This window comes from Stenella coeruleoalba (assembly GCF_951394435.1).
Source record: "Stenella coeruleoalba genome assembly, chromosome: 5".
In the NCBI taxonomy this organism is placed as follows: domain Eukaryota; kingdom Metazoa; phylum Chordata; class Mammalia; order Artiodactyla; family Delphinidae; genus Stenella; species Stenella coeruleoalba.
The window spans coordinates 18,647,186-18,660,964 of NC_137150.1; the positions used below are offsets into that span (position 1 = coordinate 18,647,186).

Sequence of the window (13,779 nt, forward strand, 5' to 3'; positions counted from 1 at the left end):
CTTGGGTGCTGGATTGATAGCTCTGACTTTTTTTCTTGTGGGTTGTTGTTCAAAGCTTGTGAGCCAGGGAATGACATGAAAATGGGAGGCCAGAAATGAGGGACTGGAGGGAGAGAAACCAATCAGGAGGCCACTGCAGGCTTTGAAGATAAGGTCCTGTTGTGGGAGTGGGAAAGGAAGGATGGGCTTGAGGGACATCAGAAGGAAGAATTGACAGTCCTTGCCGTTGATTGGATATGGACAGAGAGGGAGGAGAGAAAGTCTTTGCAAGTAGAGAGATTTACATATCGGCAGGAGTGTACTCTCAATTGATTATCTTATAAAAATTGTGGAGTTTCTTCTCTATGAGATAGGTAGGCAGTAGGTATCTCACTGATTAAAAATGACAAAACCAGAGAGCAACTCCTGGCTCAAAGGAGGGGAGAGTAGAAAAAAGCACTCCAATCTAGGATTACAAACCCTGGGCTATGTCCCAGCACTTTTTTTCCCCCCAAGAATTCATTTCACGTATTTGGACAAAATACAGGCATACCTCGGAGATATTGCCAGTTTAGTTCCAGTCGCTCGAATCTTTTTGGCTTCCCCGTGCATATAAAAGTTACGTTTACACTGTACTGTAGTTTGTTAAATGTGCAATCGCATTATGTTTAAAAAAAAAGACAATGTATATACCTTAATTAAAAAATACTTTATTGCTAAAAAATGCTAACCATCACCTGAGCCTTCAGTGAGTTGTAAACTTTTTGCAATAGTAACATCAAAGATCCCTAATCACAGATCACCTTTAGCAAATACAGTAAGAAAAAAGTCTGAAATATTGTGAGAATTACCAAACTATGATGGAGACACGATCTGAGCAAATGCTGTTGGGAAAATGGAGCCGGTAGTGTTGCGTGATGCAGGGTTGCCACAAACCTTCAATTTGTAAAAAAAACCCGCAGCATCTGTGAAGTGCTACAAAGTAAGATCTTCCTGTACTTTAAAACTCACTGGGCCAGTCTCCTTACCTGTAAAATATTTGTCTATTATCTATTTTATGGGTCTCAGCCCAAATCACAGCCATTATTTATTAAATACTTCAGCATGTAACAGAATTTGTGTTAAGAACTTTATTTGTAATTTCTTATTTAATCTTTAGAATGCCCATTCTGCATTTAAAAAAAATTTGAAAATTTAGTAGCTTAAAACAATATTCATTTTATTTGTTCTACAATCTGGGCTGGGCTGGGCTGGGCTCTGGTTCTACTGGTCTTGATGCTAGTCACTGATGCCCTTGCAGTCAGCTGTTGGGCCGGCTGGGGGCTGGGCTCAGCTCCGGTGCTGGATGGCTGGAGTTCTCCCTGTCTCCACCTATCTCAGGGCCTCTTCCTCTGCACGTGGTTTCCCCAGCATGGCTCAGATCTCCCAAAATTACAGAAGCAGAAACTTCCACACCTCCCTTGGGGTTAAAAGAGGGAACAAACACAGATGCAGGGCTGCATTTTCCAGGCGAAGGCAAGTCACTGGCCCAGTCCAGATTTAAGTGGGAGGGACTCCATAAGGGTGTGACCAAAAGAAGGGTGGTCCATTGAAGACCTGCAGTGTCACAGACTACCACACTATTATCTCCAATTTGTAAATGAATAATCTATGATTTAAGGGAGGTTAAATTACTTGCCCAATGTAGAGAGTAGAGCTAGGCATTTCAAAGCTTGTGTTCTAAATCAGTGGGAACAGATAAAATTTGTATATAGTCGTTCCTCAGTATCAGCAGGGGGTTGATTCTAGGACACCCCGTGCCCCCCAACCAAAATCTGAGGATGGTCAAGTCCCTTATATAAAATGGCGTAGTATTTAAATATAACCTACACACATCCTCCCATATACTTTAAATCAGCTCTACGTTTCTTATAATAACTAATACAATTAAATGCTATGTAAATAGTTGTCAGTGTGCCACAAATTCTAGTTTTGCTTTTTGGAACTTTCTGGATTTTTTTTTTTTTTTAAATCCACAGTGGGTGTGGAACCCAAGGATACAAAGGGCCGACTGTAATTTGTTTTAATCTAAAATCCTGTGAGGTGGGTACGGTTATTGTTTCTAATTTACAAAGGAGAAAACTCAGGAATAGAGAGTTTCAGTATCTTGCCTCAGGTATTTTCCTCCAGAGATTCATTATACACTTACCTGTTACACCATACTGCCTCTTATGGGCAGTACCTGATATATACAAGGCACCTATAAATGTTATTTAATCTGAAACTATTGTTTGAGGCACTGAAGCAAATCTCTTTGGCCATCCACTATCATATCTTATAGACTGTTTGGGAACTGGGAGTTTTCCCTTTGAGCTATCACGTGATCAGAGCAGTTTCCATTTCAGGCATCTACTTTGTCCTCCACTATCTATGTCTTGAAGTTTGGCAAGGAATGACGGCATCCTTGCCCACCCAACCTCAATCCTGATTCTCCCTAACTGATTAATCTCATGGCTCCCTCAGCATCTTCCTCTGTGCAGCAGCCAGGAACTCTTTACAAAGCAAGACCTTCCTTCCTGGGTGAGGACCTTCCTGGAGTTGGGCTGGCCTCAAGGTTGCATCTGTTCATCAAGTGGCTTCTGAATTAGTAACCTTTCGGTCCCAGTCACTTCCTCTAGTTCCAGAGCTAATTTTCCCATTGTTGCAACTGTGGTGGCTTCTGACGATAGCTTGTAAAGATGCTATTTCCCATGGAGTGACCTGTAGCAGCTTCCCCTTCCCTCTGCTGGTCCTATGGGCAGAGGACCTGCTGATGGGAAATAGTTCCAGAGTCTCCTGAAAGAGCCATGCTCTGCTCACCTTTGACAGTGATCCACATGACTGTCTTTCTCTCTCAGGCAGTCTTGATTTTCCCATCTGTGGGGAGTTTGGAATCAGAGCACACCCTCAAACACAGATAATGGGGGGCGGGCTCACTTAGGTGGCCTCTGCTCTATTTTGGGCACTGACAGGGAGAAGCCATTCAGGGAATGTGCCCCCAATACTCTTACCTTTTCCAAAGCAAAACTATGGGGTGTGGGGCTTCCCTGGTGGCGCAGTGGTTGGGAGTCCGCCTGCCGATGCAGGGGACGTGGGTTTGTGCCCCGGTCCGGGAAGATCCCACATGCCGCGGAGCGCCTGGGCCCGTGAGCCATGGCCGCTGAGCCTGCGCGTCCGGAGCCTGTGCTCCGCAACGGGAAAGGCCACAACAGTGAGAGGCCCGCGTACCACAAAAAAAAATTAAATTAAAAAAATAAAAATAAACTATGGGGTGGCCTTGTCTTTCCCACAAACTTTCCTCCTTCAAAGCAACTCCAGATTTTAATTTTGACTTTGTTCCACCCTTATAAAACTGTGAAGGCACAATACTTGCACTTGATACAATTCTATTTTATTTAACAAAGAGGTATGTAGGCAGGTATGTCTTCAAAGTGCTTTACATATATCGCCTCATATGACTTATTTCATAAACTTATGTTTGAATCAAATGGGGTCGGGTAGGGACTTTCTGAAGCCTGACTTACCTCGCAGCCACTCTCCCATTCTCCCCAATGGAGAAGGGACAAGGAAAGAAGGAACTGAGCTGCTCCGGAGGACCAGGCCGCCTCCTACTTCCCGCAGCTGTCTTGCCAGTCTAGATCTAGCAGGGGGTCTCCACCCCTCGCCTAGATCCTGTCGGTGGGAGGGTGGGTGGTTTTTTCCGGGTCACTGGCGCACCCTCTCTGCTCCCAGCCACCTGTTCCGGTTCCATCCCGGCTCCAGGCTCTCTGGAGGGCGTCAGGGACATTCCAATCCTCCCACTACCCGCGCGGATGTCACGGGAGAGGGGGGCACGATCGCTGTCCCTTTCCAGCGCCCAAGCTTTGACCAGGTTTCTTCTCAACCCCTAGTGACTTGAGTCACCCTGGAGAGGAAAACAAGGATTGATAAATGGTTTGAAGGTTGTTTACAATGAACCAGCTGGCGAAGCCGCATCCCTAGCGACAGAGGCACTTTCTGGGCACCGTCTGCGCACGAGCAGACAATTGAAAGCCAAACAGCCGAGATGCCTCCTCGCCAGACCAAATATGGTCACAAGCGCTAAGTAGCCTCCCGTGGAAAGGCTGGCCTCGCTGGTGTCTCCCCGCGCCGGAGCGCACCCGGGCCCGCCCTCAGGCAGAATCACGGATCAGTGCAGCGCTCCGGCGCTCCCGGCCTCGGCACCCGGCACTAAGGGAGGGCGCGGCGCCCAGGACCGGCCCTTACTCGGTCTGGGCCCCTCACCCGCGTGCCCTCCGCCACCCCCAGCCTTGGTTTCGGTCCACAAGTCCTTGATTAAACAGGCTCGGGCCACTTTCCCTTTGATCCCGCCCCAAGTCCGTGGTAAACTCAAAGGAATGCAGATCCAGGGCTCCGCGGGAGAGGTCCGCGCGACCAGGAGGAGTGGGTGGAGGGCACCCGTCTCCTCTTACCCTGCAAAGTACCCAGCACGCCCAGGGTTTTCTGGAGCCGGGGGTGGGAGGAGGAGGAAGAGAAAGGGGAGAGACGAGCGGGGGCAGGCAGGCTGGGGACTTGGAGGTCATGCATAATTCAACAGCTCAACTTTCGGCCCCGCCTCTTTCCTGGGAGTGGGAGTTTGCTCCAAACTTTGTTTATGGGACAGTCCGGGAGCCGCGGCGGCCGCGCTGTCTGCTTCTCCTCAGCCTCCTCGCGGAGCGCGAGCGCCTGAGGCCAGTTCGGGGGATGTGAGAGCGGAAGGCCCTCTCGGCTGCTAGGCACCGAGTCGGGTCAGGATTTGCCAGCCGGGCCCCGGCTCTAGCCCTGCAAGCTCGGGACGCACCCTAGCGACCCAGGCCCGACAGCGAGTTCGGGCGGGACGGCGGCCGCCGCACGCCCAGACTCGGCTTCGCTGCGCGCCCAGGTAGTGCCCGCTGGCGCGCGCCCGCTCACCCGGCACCACGCCAGGGCGCCCGACTCCTCGGGCTTCCGGAGTTGAGATGTCTTGAAGACTTAGGGGGGCTGACTGTCCTGGAAAGTTTCGACCTGTCCTTTGCCACCAGCAGTTCAGCAGCGTCTCCAGTGCAGTTAACTCCCAGCAGCCACCCCATCCCCCCTTTCCTGGTAACTTCTTGGCTTCAAGAAAGTTGCATAATTCTCGAGGCCAGGAGGGACCCCTCCCCCATCCGGCTGGTCTTAACTGCTGGGTGTCTGGGATCCCGAGGCTGACACCAATCTGTCTCTTTTGCTTTTTCTCTCTATTCTCCCCCCCGTATCACCCTCTCCAACCCTCAATAAAAGGCTAATCTGACCTCCTTTCTCCTTGCAGAAGATGAATCCGGCCTCGGCGCCCCCTCCGCTCCCGCCACCCGGGCAGCAAGTGATTCACGTCACTCAAGACCTAGACACGGACCTCGAAGCCCTCTTCAACTCGGTGATGAACCCCAAGCCCAGCTCGTGGCGGAAGAAGATCCTGCCCGAGTCGTTCTTCAAGGAGCCTGACTCCGGCTCGCACTCGCGCCAGTCGAGCACCGACTCGTCCGGTGGTCACCCTGGGCCCCGACTGGCCGGCGGCGCCCAGCACGTCCGCTCGCACTCGTCGCCCGCGTCTCTGCAGCTGGGCACCGGCGCGGGCGCTGCGGGCAGCCCGGCGCAGCAGCACGCGCACCTCCGACAGCAGTCCTACGACGTGACCGACGAGCTGCCTCTGCCCCCAGGCTGGGAGATGACCTTCACGGCCACTGGCCAGAGGTACTTCCTCAAGTAAGTCAGCCTGGAGCTAGGGGGGACACAGAGTCACGATACCCAGGGTGTGTGCACGCTTGTTCTTGAGTGTGTGTGTGTGTGTGTGTGTGTGTGTGAGACAGAGAGAGAGAGAGAGAGAGAGAGAGAGAGAGAGAGAGAGAGAGAGAGAGAGAGAGAGAGGGAGGGAGGGAGAGGTGATGTGTCACCTTCCACGGCTGTTTCCCAGAGATCTGGGAGGCTGGAAGTAGGGAGTGAGTCTCTGGGTGTTGGAATTGTAAGGGATCAGAAACTGAGTCTGGTGAAGTTCTTCCAGGGTTCTGGAAGTCACAAGAGATTCGGGACATGGAAACTCTTAGAGGTACAAGAAAAAAAAAACTTTTGGGAGAATTCTCAATGAGACACATAGGTGACTATGCCCTGCAGCTGGAGTACTGATACAGACTCCTGGACCCAAACTCTTACTCCCTTCCCTGCCCACTCTAAGTCAGATAGTCAGAGCCTGGTCCACTGAGATATGACATCAACATAAATGCTAGAGCAGATCTGAGGCTTGGGGAGGAGAGGGACACTTGGTAGTGTAGGTGGTCTCCAGTCTCTCCATTCTTGGGAAAAGCAGTCTGGAAAAGTGAACACTGCCTGGTAGGCCTTACTGGTGACGTGATGACCACACAGCACCTGTGATGTAATTAGTAACTGCCTGGTGAAGTAGTTGTAGGCTGGACAAATCAATTGTGTGGAAATTGGGTCGGAGTTTTATTATGTCGCCCTTGGTAACCTAAAATACCATCGAATCAGGAGCCTGCTTTGTCATTCTTCCCTTCCCTTTGTTCCAGCTTTTTGATGTAATGAAGTTTACATTTGAGTGGAATTAGACTGTATAGGAAAATATATTGATAGGCATAAAGAAGGTTGTTTCCATTGTTCTACCCTAAAATAATTGTATTCTGGAGGAGAAGCCAAGCTGGAACTTGCAATGTAATTAGTGAGGTCATGGGGGGTCAGGCTATCAATGGCCTGGATTGAAGTCGTGCCAGCTGGACCACTTGGTCCAGGATTGCCTGCCCTGGCGGGCTGTTCACTGCCATGGAGGGAAACTCCTCCTCTAAGAACTTGCCTTGGAATTTATGTTAAAGCCCATATTTCTTTGATTGAGTAGCTTTAGTTTAGACGTTAAGATGTTATGTGCTATTTTAAAAAGATGATCAACCCTTTCTTTGGCACTAATATTTGATACTTTGCTGTGAGAGAACCCTAATAACAAATACACAAGGATGGATGAGGCTTATAATAGCCAACCCTTTGACTCATACTGGTGGCCAATTATTCCTTTCCCATCCCAAAGCTGTTGATGTCTTGTGCAAGGAGGAGTGCTTAATTTTTTGGTTGGGGTTGATGCATTGCTGAGAAGCCCTTGTCCTAAAACAGACTTGATGGTCATTTTAGTCCACAACTGGTCTTCTCCTGGGTTGTGAGTGACAGTGTGGACACGTACTCAGTGCTTTGATTTCTTTTTTTTTTTTTAATTATTTATTTTTGGCTGCGTTGGGTCTTCGTTGCTGCACACAGGCTTTTCTCTAGTTGCAGCGAGCTGGGTCTACGCTTCGTTGTGGTGCGTGGGCTTCTCGTTGCAGTGGCTTGTCTTTGTTGCGGGAGCACGGGCTCTAGGTGCGCGGGCTTCAGTAGTTGTAGCACATAGGCTCAGTAGTTGTGGCTCACGGGCTTAGTTGCTCCGTGGCATGTGGGATCTTCCCAGACCAGGGATGGAACCTGTGTCCCCTGCATCGGCAGGAGGATTCTTAACCACTGCGCCTTCCAGTGCGGAAGTCCAGTGCTTTAATTTCTAAATAGTTGGTGGAATTCAAGTATGTGATGTAATAGCATGACATTTTTCTAAGTGTGATGATATTGTTCCAAAGGATGGCATTAGTTTGTATACTATATAAAGATCCAAAGTAGCATCTTGTATTGCTTTACTTAGGTAAATGCAGTTTTGAATATCTTACTGTGACTTTTATAGAAATGGACTTAGTAGTACCTACAAGTAGAAAAAGACCCAATAATTTCTAATAATTTTGGAGGCTATTTTTGGTCCCAAATGATTTTTGAACTGTGTTTATAAATATACACACACAAATATGTATATGATTGGTATAGCTGGTTGTTAAAAATGTGAAATAAGAGCTGGGCTTGCCTAATATCTGAGGAAAGCTAGGGGGAAAAGATCCCTAAACAGAAATAAAACAAAAGAGTTCGCTTTTATACAGGCTTTGAATGATTGGAGTAGCTCTAAAATATGTTTGTGAAACTAGGTTAAAAATGGAAGTAGGCCTTGGGTTTAGAGAAAGTTGATCTGCTCCATTTGCCTCATCCCCCCAACTAACAGTCACTCCTCAGTCCAAAGCTGGGTGCATCTTCATTTCACTTTGGACAGTCAATAAAGACAACAACTGGAAAAACGTGTAAGCAGGAGGCCTGTAGGCTTGATCTGATGCTATCCCTGGAAATTTTTTGGCCAAGTAGCTAAGGGAATTTAAGAAATTAAGTCACTGTGACTTTTGTTTTTTGAGATAAGCAATCTGCCAGGAGTTCTCTGAATTTCTTTTGGAGCTTTGTTTAAAGCTGGAATAAGATAAATGTTATATGCCACACTTTGTTCCACAGCCTCAAAAAGCAATGTATTTTGGTGGATTTAAGTAGAAGCTTGGAAAATGGTGGCAACTAACCCTGAATTAATTTTCATAAAATCTACCCATGACTTTGCCCCAACATCTGTGAAATGGGGCTAGCAGTAGAATCCTATTCTTGATTTTGTCAGGAGTTGAGGGCTTTATAAATCAGAAATCAAAGTATTTTATAATTGACAAGGTCATTTTCTTGGGGGGAAGGTTAGAAAACTGAGGCCAGGGAAGGGTATTCACGTGACTTGGGGAATGCCATTTGTGGTTATTTAATGGTGGACCCTGGACTGGCCCTCTAATCTGTTGTCATCTACTTAGGGAGCAGTTTTCCGTTTTCCCCACTCCCACCTTTATCCTCATGTCACTTCCCCAGCTGAACAATGAGCTTTATGGGATACAAAGCCTGGACATCTAAGAAGCTTTAAAAAACCTTTTTGTTATTTTCTCAGGCAAGATTGTTCCTAGGTATATGGTGTAATCACTTTCTGGTACCTGTTACAGGGCACCTTTTCTAAACATTCACACCTTCCCTGTGGTGTTAGGGTAGCATTTAACAATGGGGAGGATAGAATGTTAAAACGCATGGCCTCTGACGACTGCATTGTTCCTGCTGTTCTCTACAGCTCATAAATCAGGCTGGGGTGTGTAGGTGTTGGGCTCTTAGCAACTGGCACGCTGACTTTGAACACTGATCACATTAAAATTAAAAAAAAAAAATCTGGTTATAAATGGAATACATGTTTGGTGTACATAGACCAGAAAATAGAGAATTATAAAGAAGAAAGTGATCTGGATTCAGTAGAACTTTCCATTCTTGTAGAAAGTTTTTATTTGAATAACATATTCTGTAAGAAAAATTATCCCCACTCTTAAATATAATTCCAACTATAACGTTTGCTGGCACTCTCAATTTTTAGTAATAATTTTAGTGTTTTGCCTTTTCTGAAATGTGTGGTAGAAAATTATTTTTGTCAAAGTGATCTGTGCAGGTGGTACCAAACCCAATAGTATAAAAGGACTTTTGTTGAAACACAATGGTTTCCTTCACCTTCTCAAGGCTCACAGAGGGAACCTTTCAATTTTTATTTTATTTTTTAAAATAAATTTATTTATTTATTTATTTTTGCCTGCATTGGGTCTTTGTTACTGCTTGTGGGCTTTCTCTAGTTGCCATGAGTGGGGAGCTACTCTTTGTTGCAGTGTGCAGGCTTCTTACTGCGGTGGCTTCTCTCGTTGCGGAGCACGGGCTCTAGGCATGCAGGCTCAGTAGTTGTGGCGTACGGGCTTAGTTGCTCTGCCGCGTTTGGGATCTTCCCAGACCAGGGCTCAAACCCATGTCCCCTGCACTGACAAGTGGATTCTTAACCACTGAGCCACCAGGGAAGCCCCTTTACGGTATTTCTGATTCCCCATTTTGTAAGTCAAGGAGGTTTGGGTGGCTATCAGTTCCACAATTTGCTTTTTGTTAGTGACACCTTAATATTCCAAAGCTCTGAACCCATAACCAATAAAAGTTTTGTGCTTTGTCCCCAAATTGACTTTTTTATTCATAAATTATTCTTGAAGTTGAAAAACTGGAGGCAACATTTAATATAATTTATTGCCTTGTGTATTAACATTGGATCTTAGACTTGCACATTGTGTCTGGTGTCAGGACTCCTGGGACACTCAAAGGAGGATATATCCAGCCCCAAAGTCATAGGGATTCTTTCTTTTCACTCTTCATCAGTTGTTAAAATTTGTGTTACCTTTTAGTTTCTTCATCTTTGGACCTTGACTTTCTTAAACATTTTTTCCTATTATTTCTAATTGTCTTTTTATATGTTTATATACTATTTGCCTTTATTATGATCTCAAAATTTTCCAGGCTCTCAATCCCCTGGGTTCTGTCAGGTCTCCTTTCCTTAAGCTTTTATGTCAGATTCCCTCATCTTTCTGTTCCATTCTTGTTGCTCTCTAGCTCTACATCAGAGCTGTCATCCTTAGGGCTTCTCTTTACTTCTTTCCATGGCTAGGAGTGCTGTTTGTTTGTCTTCCTCTTTTTTGGTTTATGCCCTCATTTTGCTGGAGTACATACTTGAGAAACTGTTTTTATCAAATTAATTAATTTTTGGCTGCCTTGGGTCTTCATTGCTGCACATGGGCTTTCTCTAGTTGCGTCGAGCGGGGGCTACTCTTGGTTGTGGTATGTGGGCTTCTCATTGTGGTGGCTTCTCTTGTTGCGGAGCACAGGCTCTTGGCACGCGGGCTTCAGTAGTTGTGGCTTAGTTGCTCTGAGGCATGTGGGATCTTCCCCAACCAGAGATCGAACCCGTGTCCCCTGAATTGGCAGGCGGATTCTTTTTTTTTTAAAGAGAGATTGCTTTTATTATTTATTTATTTATTTTATTTATTTATTTTTGGCTGCATTGGGTCTTTTGTTACTGCAGGTGGGCTTTCTCTAGTTGCGGTGAGCAGGGTGTACCCTTGGTTGCGGTGCACGGGCTTCTCATTGCGGTGGCTTCTCTCATTGTGGAGCATGGGCTCTAGGTGCGCGGGCTTCAGTAGTTGTGGCACATGGGCTCAGTAGTTGTGGCTCGTGGGCTCTAGAGCAAAGGCTCAGTAGTTGTGGCGCACGGGCTTAGTTGCTCCGTGGTATGTGGGATCTTCCCAGACCAGGGACGGAACCTGTGTCCCCTGCATTGGCAGGAGGATTCTTAACTGCTGCGCCACCAGGGAAGTCCTATTTCACGGTATTTCTAAAGATTAGATAACATATTTGAAGTGTCTGGTACATAGTAGACTTTCAGTACAAGTTCGTTCTTGCTTTCCCTTGCCTCCCCACATGCATATGCTGTCTACCTGGCCAAAATCGGATGCAAAAAAAAAAAAAAAAAAAAAATCGGATGCAGAGACCTTGCTAGTAGGATAAACTAATTTTGACTCTCAGTTATTGTTTGGTGCTGAATGAAGCCTGGATCTGGAATTGCAAGCTGGTTTTTAAAATTGTAAATAAAGACTGAGAATCAATTTTCCTGTTAAAAAACCTAAGTAGGAATGCCCACCACAGGTTCCCTTTTGCTGCAGCATCTTGGGCAGAGGATGTCTAACCTCTTCTGAGGAGGATCTACTTTCTGATTTTTGGAATCTGGCTTGTAGCTACTCGTGGAGCCCCGTTTGTGTGTGGGAGGGGGAGTGAGATTGAGAAGTGGAGTGAGAGGAAGAGGGGAGGGAATTGACATTGGTTGATTACCTGCTCTATTGCAGAGGAGGCGGGGAGCTATAAGTCAGTACTTCCCGGAGAGGCAGCGCCAGAATCACCCATGGAACACACTCCTGACACATGCGTAAGGAAACTTTATTCATAACCCTAGGTGCTTTTCACACGTTCTTTTAACTCTCACAGTGACCTGTGAACAGGTACATGTTATTTTCTCATTTTACTGTTGAGGAAACTGAGGCACAATAAGGTTGAGTAAATGGCCCAGGGTCACATAACAGGCGAGTGGCAGAGATGGGATTAGAATTATGTGATTCTCAAACCTGTACTTCTGCACTTGTACTGTACTGCCTCATGTCAGTTACATGCCCATAATTAGGCCCTGTAACTAGGTATCCTTGGTGACCAGATAACTTTGGAGTGGTGGATGGAGCATTAGAGTTCGCTTCTAAACTCAGTCTGGGTGATCCAATTTGGAGCCCTCAGTGCTGGAGAGAGAGAGAAATGATGAACCAAACCAGAAATGGATAGTATACCTACAAGGACTATTTTTTCTTCTCATTGAGATTTTCACCATTAATAAATCCATATCATTTTACAGGGCACACAGATGTGACATGGAGGGCGGATGACCTAATGTATGTCAGGATAGGGTATGTTGCTGAGGACTTGTTGAGAGGGTTAGTTAGATGTTAGTAAAGTAGCTTACAGGAAAAAAAATTTACTTCTCCTTGTCTTTATAATTGCAGAGATTGATTCGAAATACATTGCTTAAAGGGTTGATTCAGTGTCAGTTTTTGTTTGTTGACAAATTAAGACGTGTAGGAATTACACCCTTACTTATCATCTCTGCCTTTCCCGTCCTCCCTCAATGAAATATCTAACCACAGGAGAGGATGGTGGAAGTAAATGAATCCACCAATCCAGGGGATAATTTTTTTTAAAGGGTGATTTGGAAGACTGAGGACTGAAGTAATAAACTTTTTATTGAAGGGGAAATTCTGAGGGGATGGCCCTTCTGCTGGTCTGTGGGGGACTGTGAATGTTTTAGTGCATTGAAATATCAGCAGAGCAATGTTTTCCAAAGTGTATTCCTTGAACCCTAGTCCACTCAGATACTTTGTGAACAAAAGGTTCCTGGACCAATAGACTTGGGATATGTTGCAGGCTCTGTCCCTCTCTTGGAATTTCACAATACACGTTCAAGACTCCGGAGTCACTTGTTACAAAACTAGTTTATTTTTAAGCCACTATTTCACAAGCATATTTGACTTTTGAACATTTTTATTCCAACTATTATCTCATACTGTCCACCTAGGAATGTCCTATGGACTTTGGGAAGCGTTTTTGTGACTTCCATTGTTATTTCTCTAGTTGAGAGTTTCATGTTTAAATCAAGTTACAGTTTTTCTTTTCAGTGTGCTTTGAGTAGATGTATTATGTTTTCATTTATATTTCTTGATTTAACAGTTAGTTACCAATGCTTAGAGATAAGAAATGGCCCTAAATATCAGACAAGTGGGATATAACACATAAAAACCCAATAATTATGGTACATTGTGAAAGGGTCATAATCCTGATTTTATTTTAAAAAGTGTGTGTGTGTCTGTCTGATAGAGGGTTACGTACCAAACTGTGGTTGATGGTCATTTGTGGGATTGTGGAGATTTTTCTTGTCTACTTTTTGCCTTTCTGTATGTTCCAAATGTCGCATAATAAACATATTTCTTTCTAAATTGGGGGAAGGGGGAAGTTAGGAAAACCACAGCAGAAAGCAAGCAGAGAGGCAGGGGAAGATGGAGTGGTAGATTTGGGTAGGTGTGTGGGACATGGGAGGGATCTTGTAGCCTTAGCTCAGTAACTGAAGCCTGGAGCTTACGTTACTAAGGAGATCCTCTTTGGGAACTGCTTGTGTTTTTCTTGTTTTGGGTTCTTTTTTTTTTCTTTCTTTTTTTAAAAAATTTTATTGAAGTATAGTTGATTTATAATGTTGTGTTTAATTTCTGCTGTACAGCAAATGACTCAGTTATACATATATATATTCTTTTTCATATTCTTTTCCATTATGGTTTATCACAGGATATTGAATATAGTTCCCTGTGCTCTACAGTAGGACCTTGTTGTTTATCCATTCTATAGATAGCAGTTTGCATCTGCTAATCTGTTTTGGGTTATTTTCTCTAG

The 13,779-nt window shown here is 45.5% G+C and overlaps 1 protein-coding gene across 1 annotated transcript in view; it reads left to right on the forward strand.

The window, feature by feature from the left end:
- Positions 1-4,557: 4,557 nt before the first annotated feature.
- Positions 4,558-13,779, forward strand: part of WWTR1 (WW domain containing transcription regulator 1) — a gene marked incomplete at its 5' end in the record, with an annotated part of 131,974 nt that continues 122,752 nt past the window's right edge. The window contains 5 exon segments of the mRNA XM_079922615.1: positions 4,558-4,587; positions 4,589-4,661; positions 4,664-4,717; positions 4,720-4,721; positions 5,303-5,736. Of these exon segments, the coding sequence (XP_079778741.1) occupies positions 4,558-4,587; positions 4,589-4,661; positions 4,664-4,717; positions 4,720-4,721; positions 5,303-5,736 (593 nt within the window).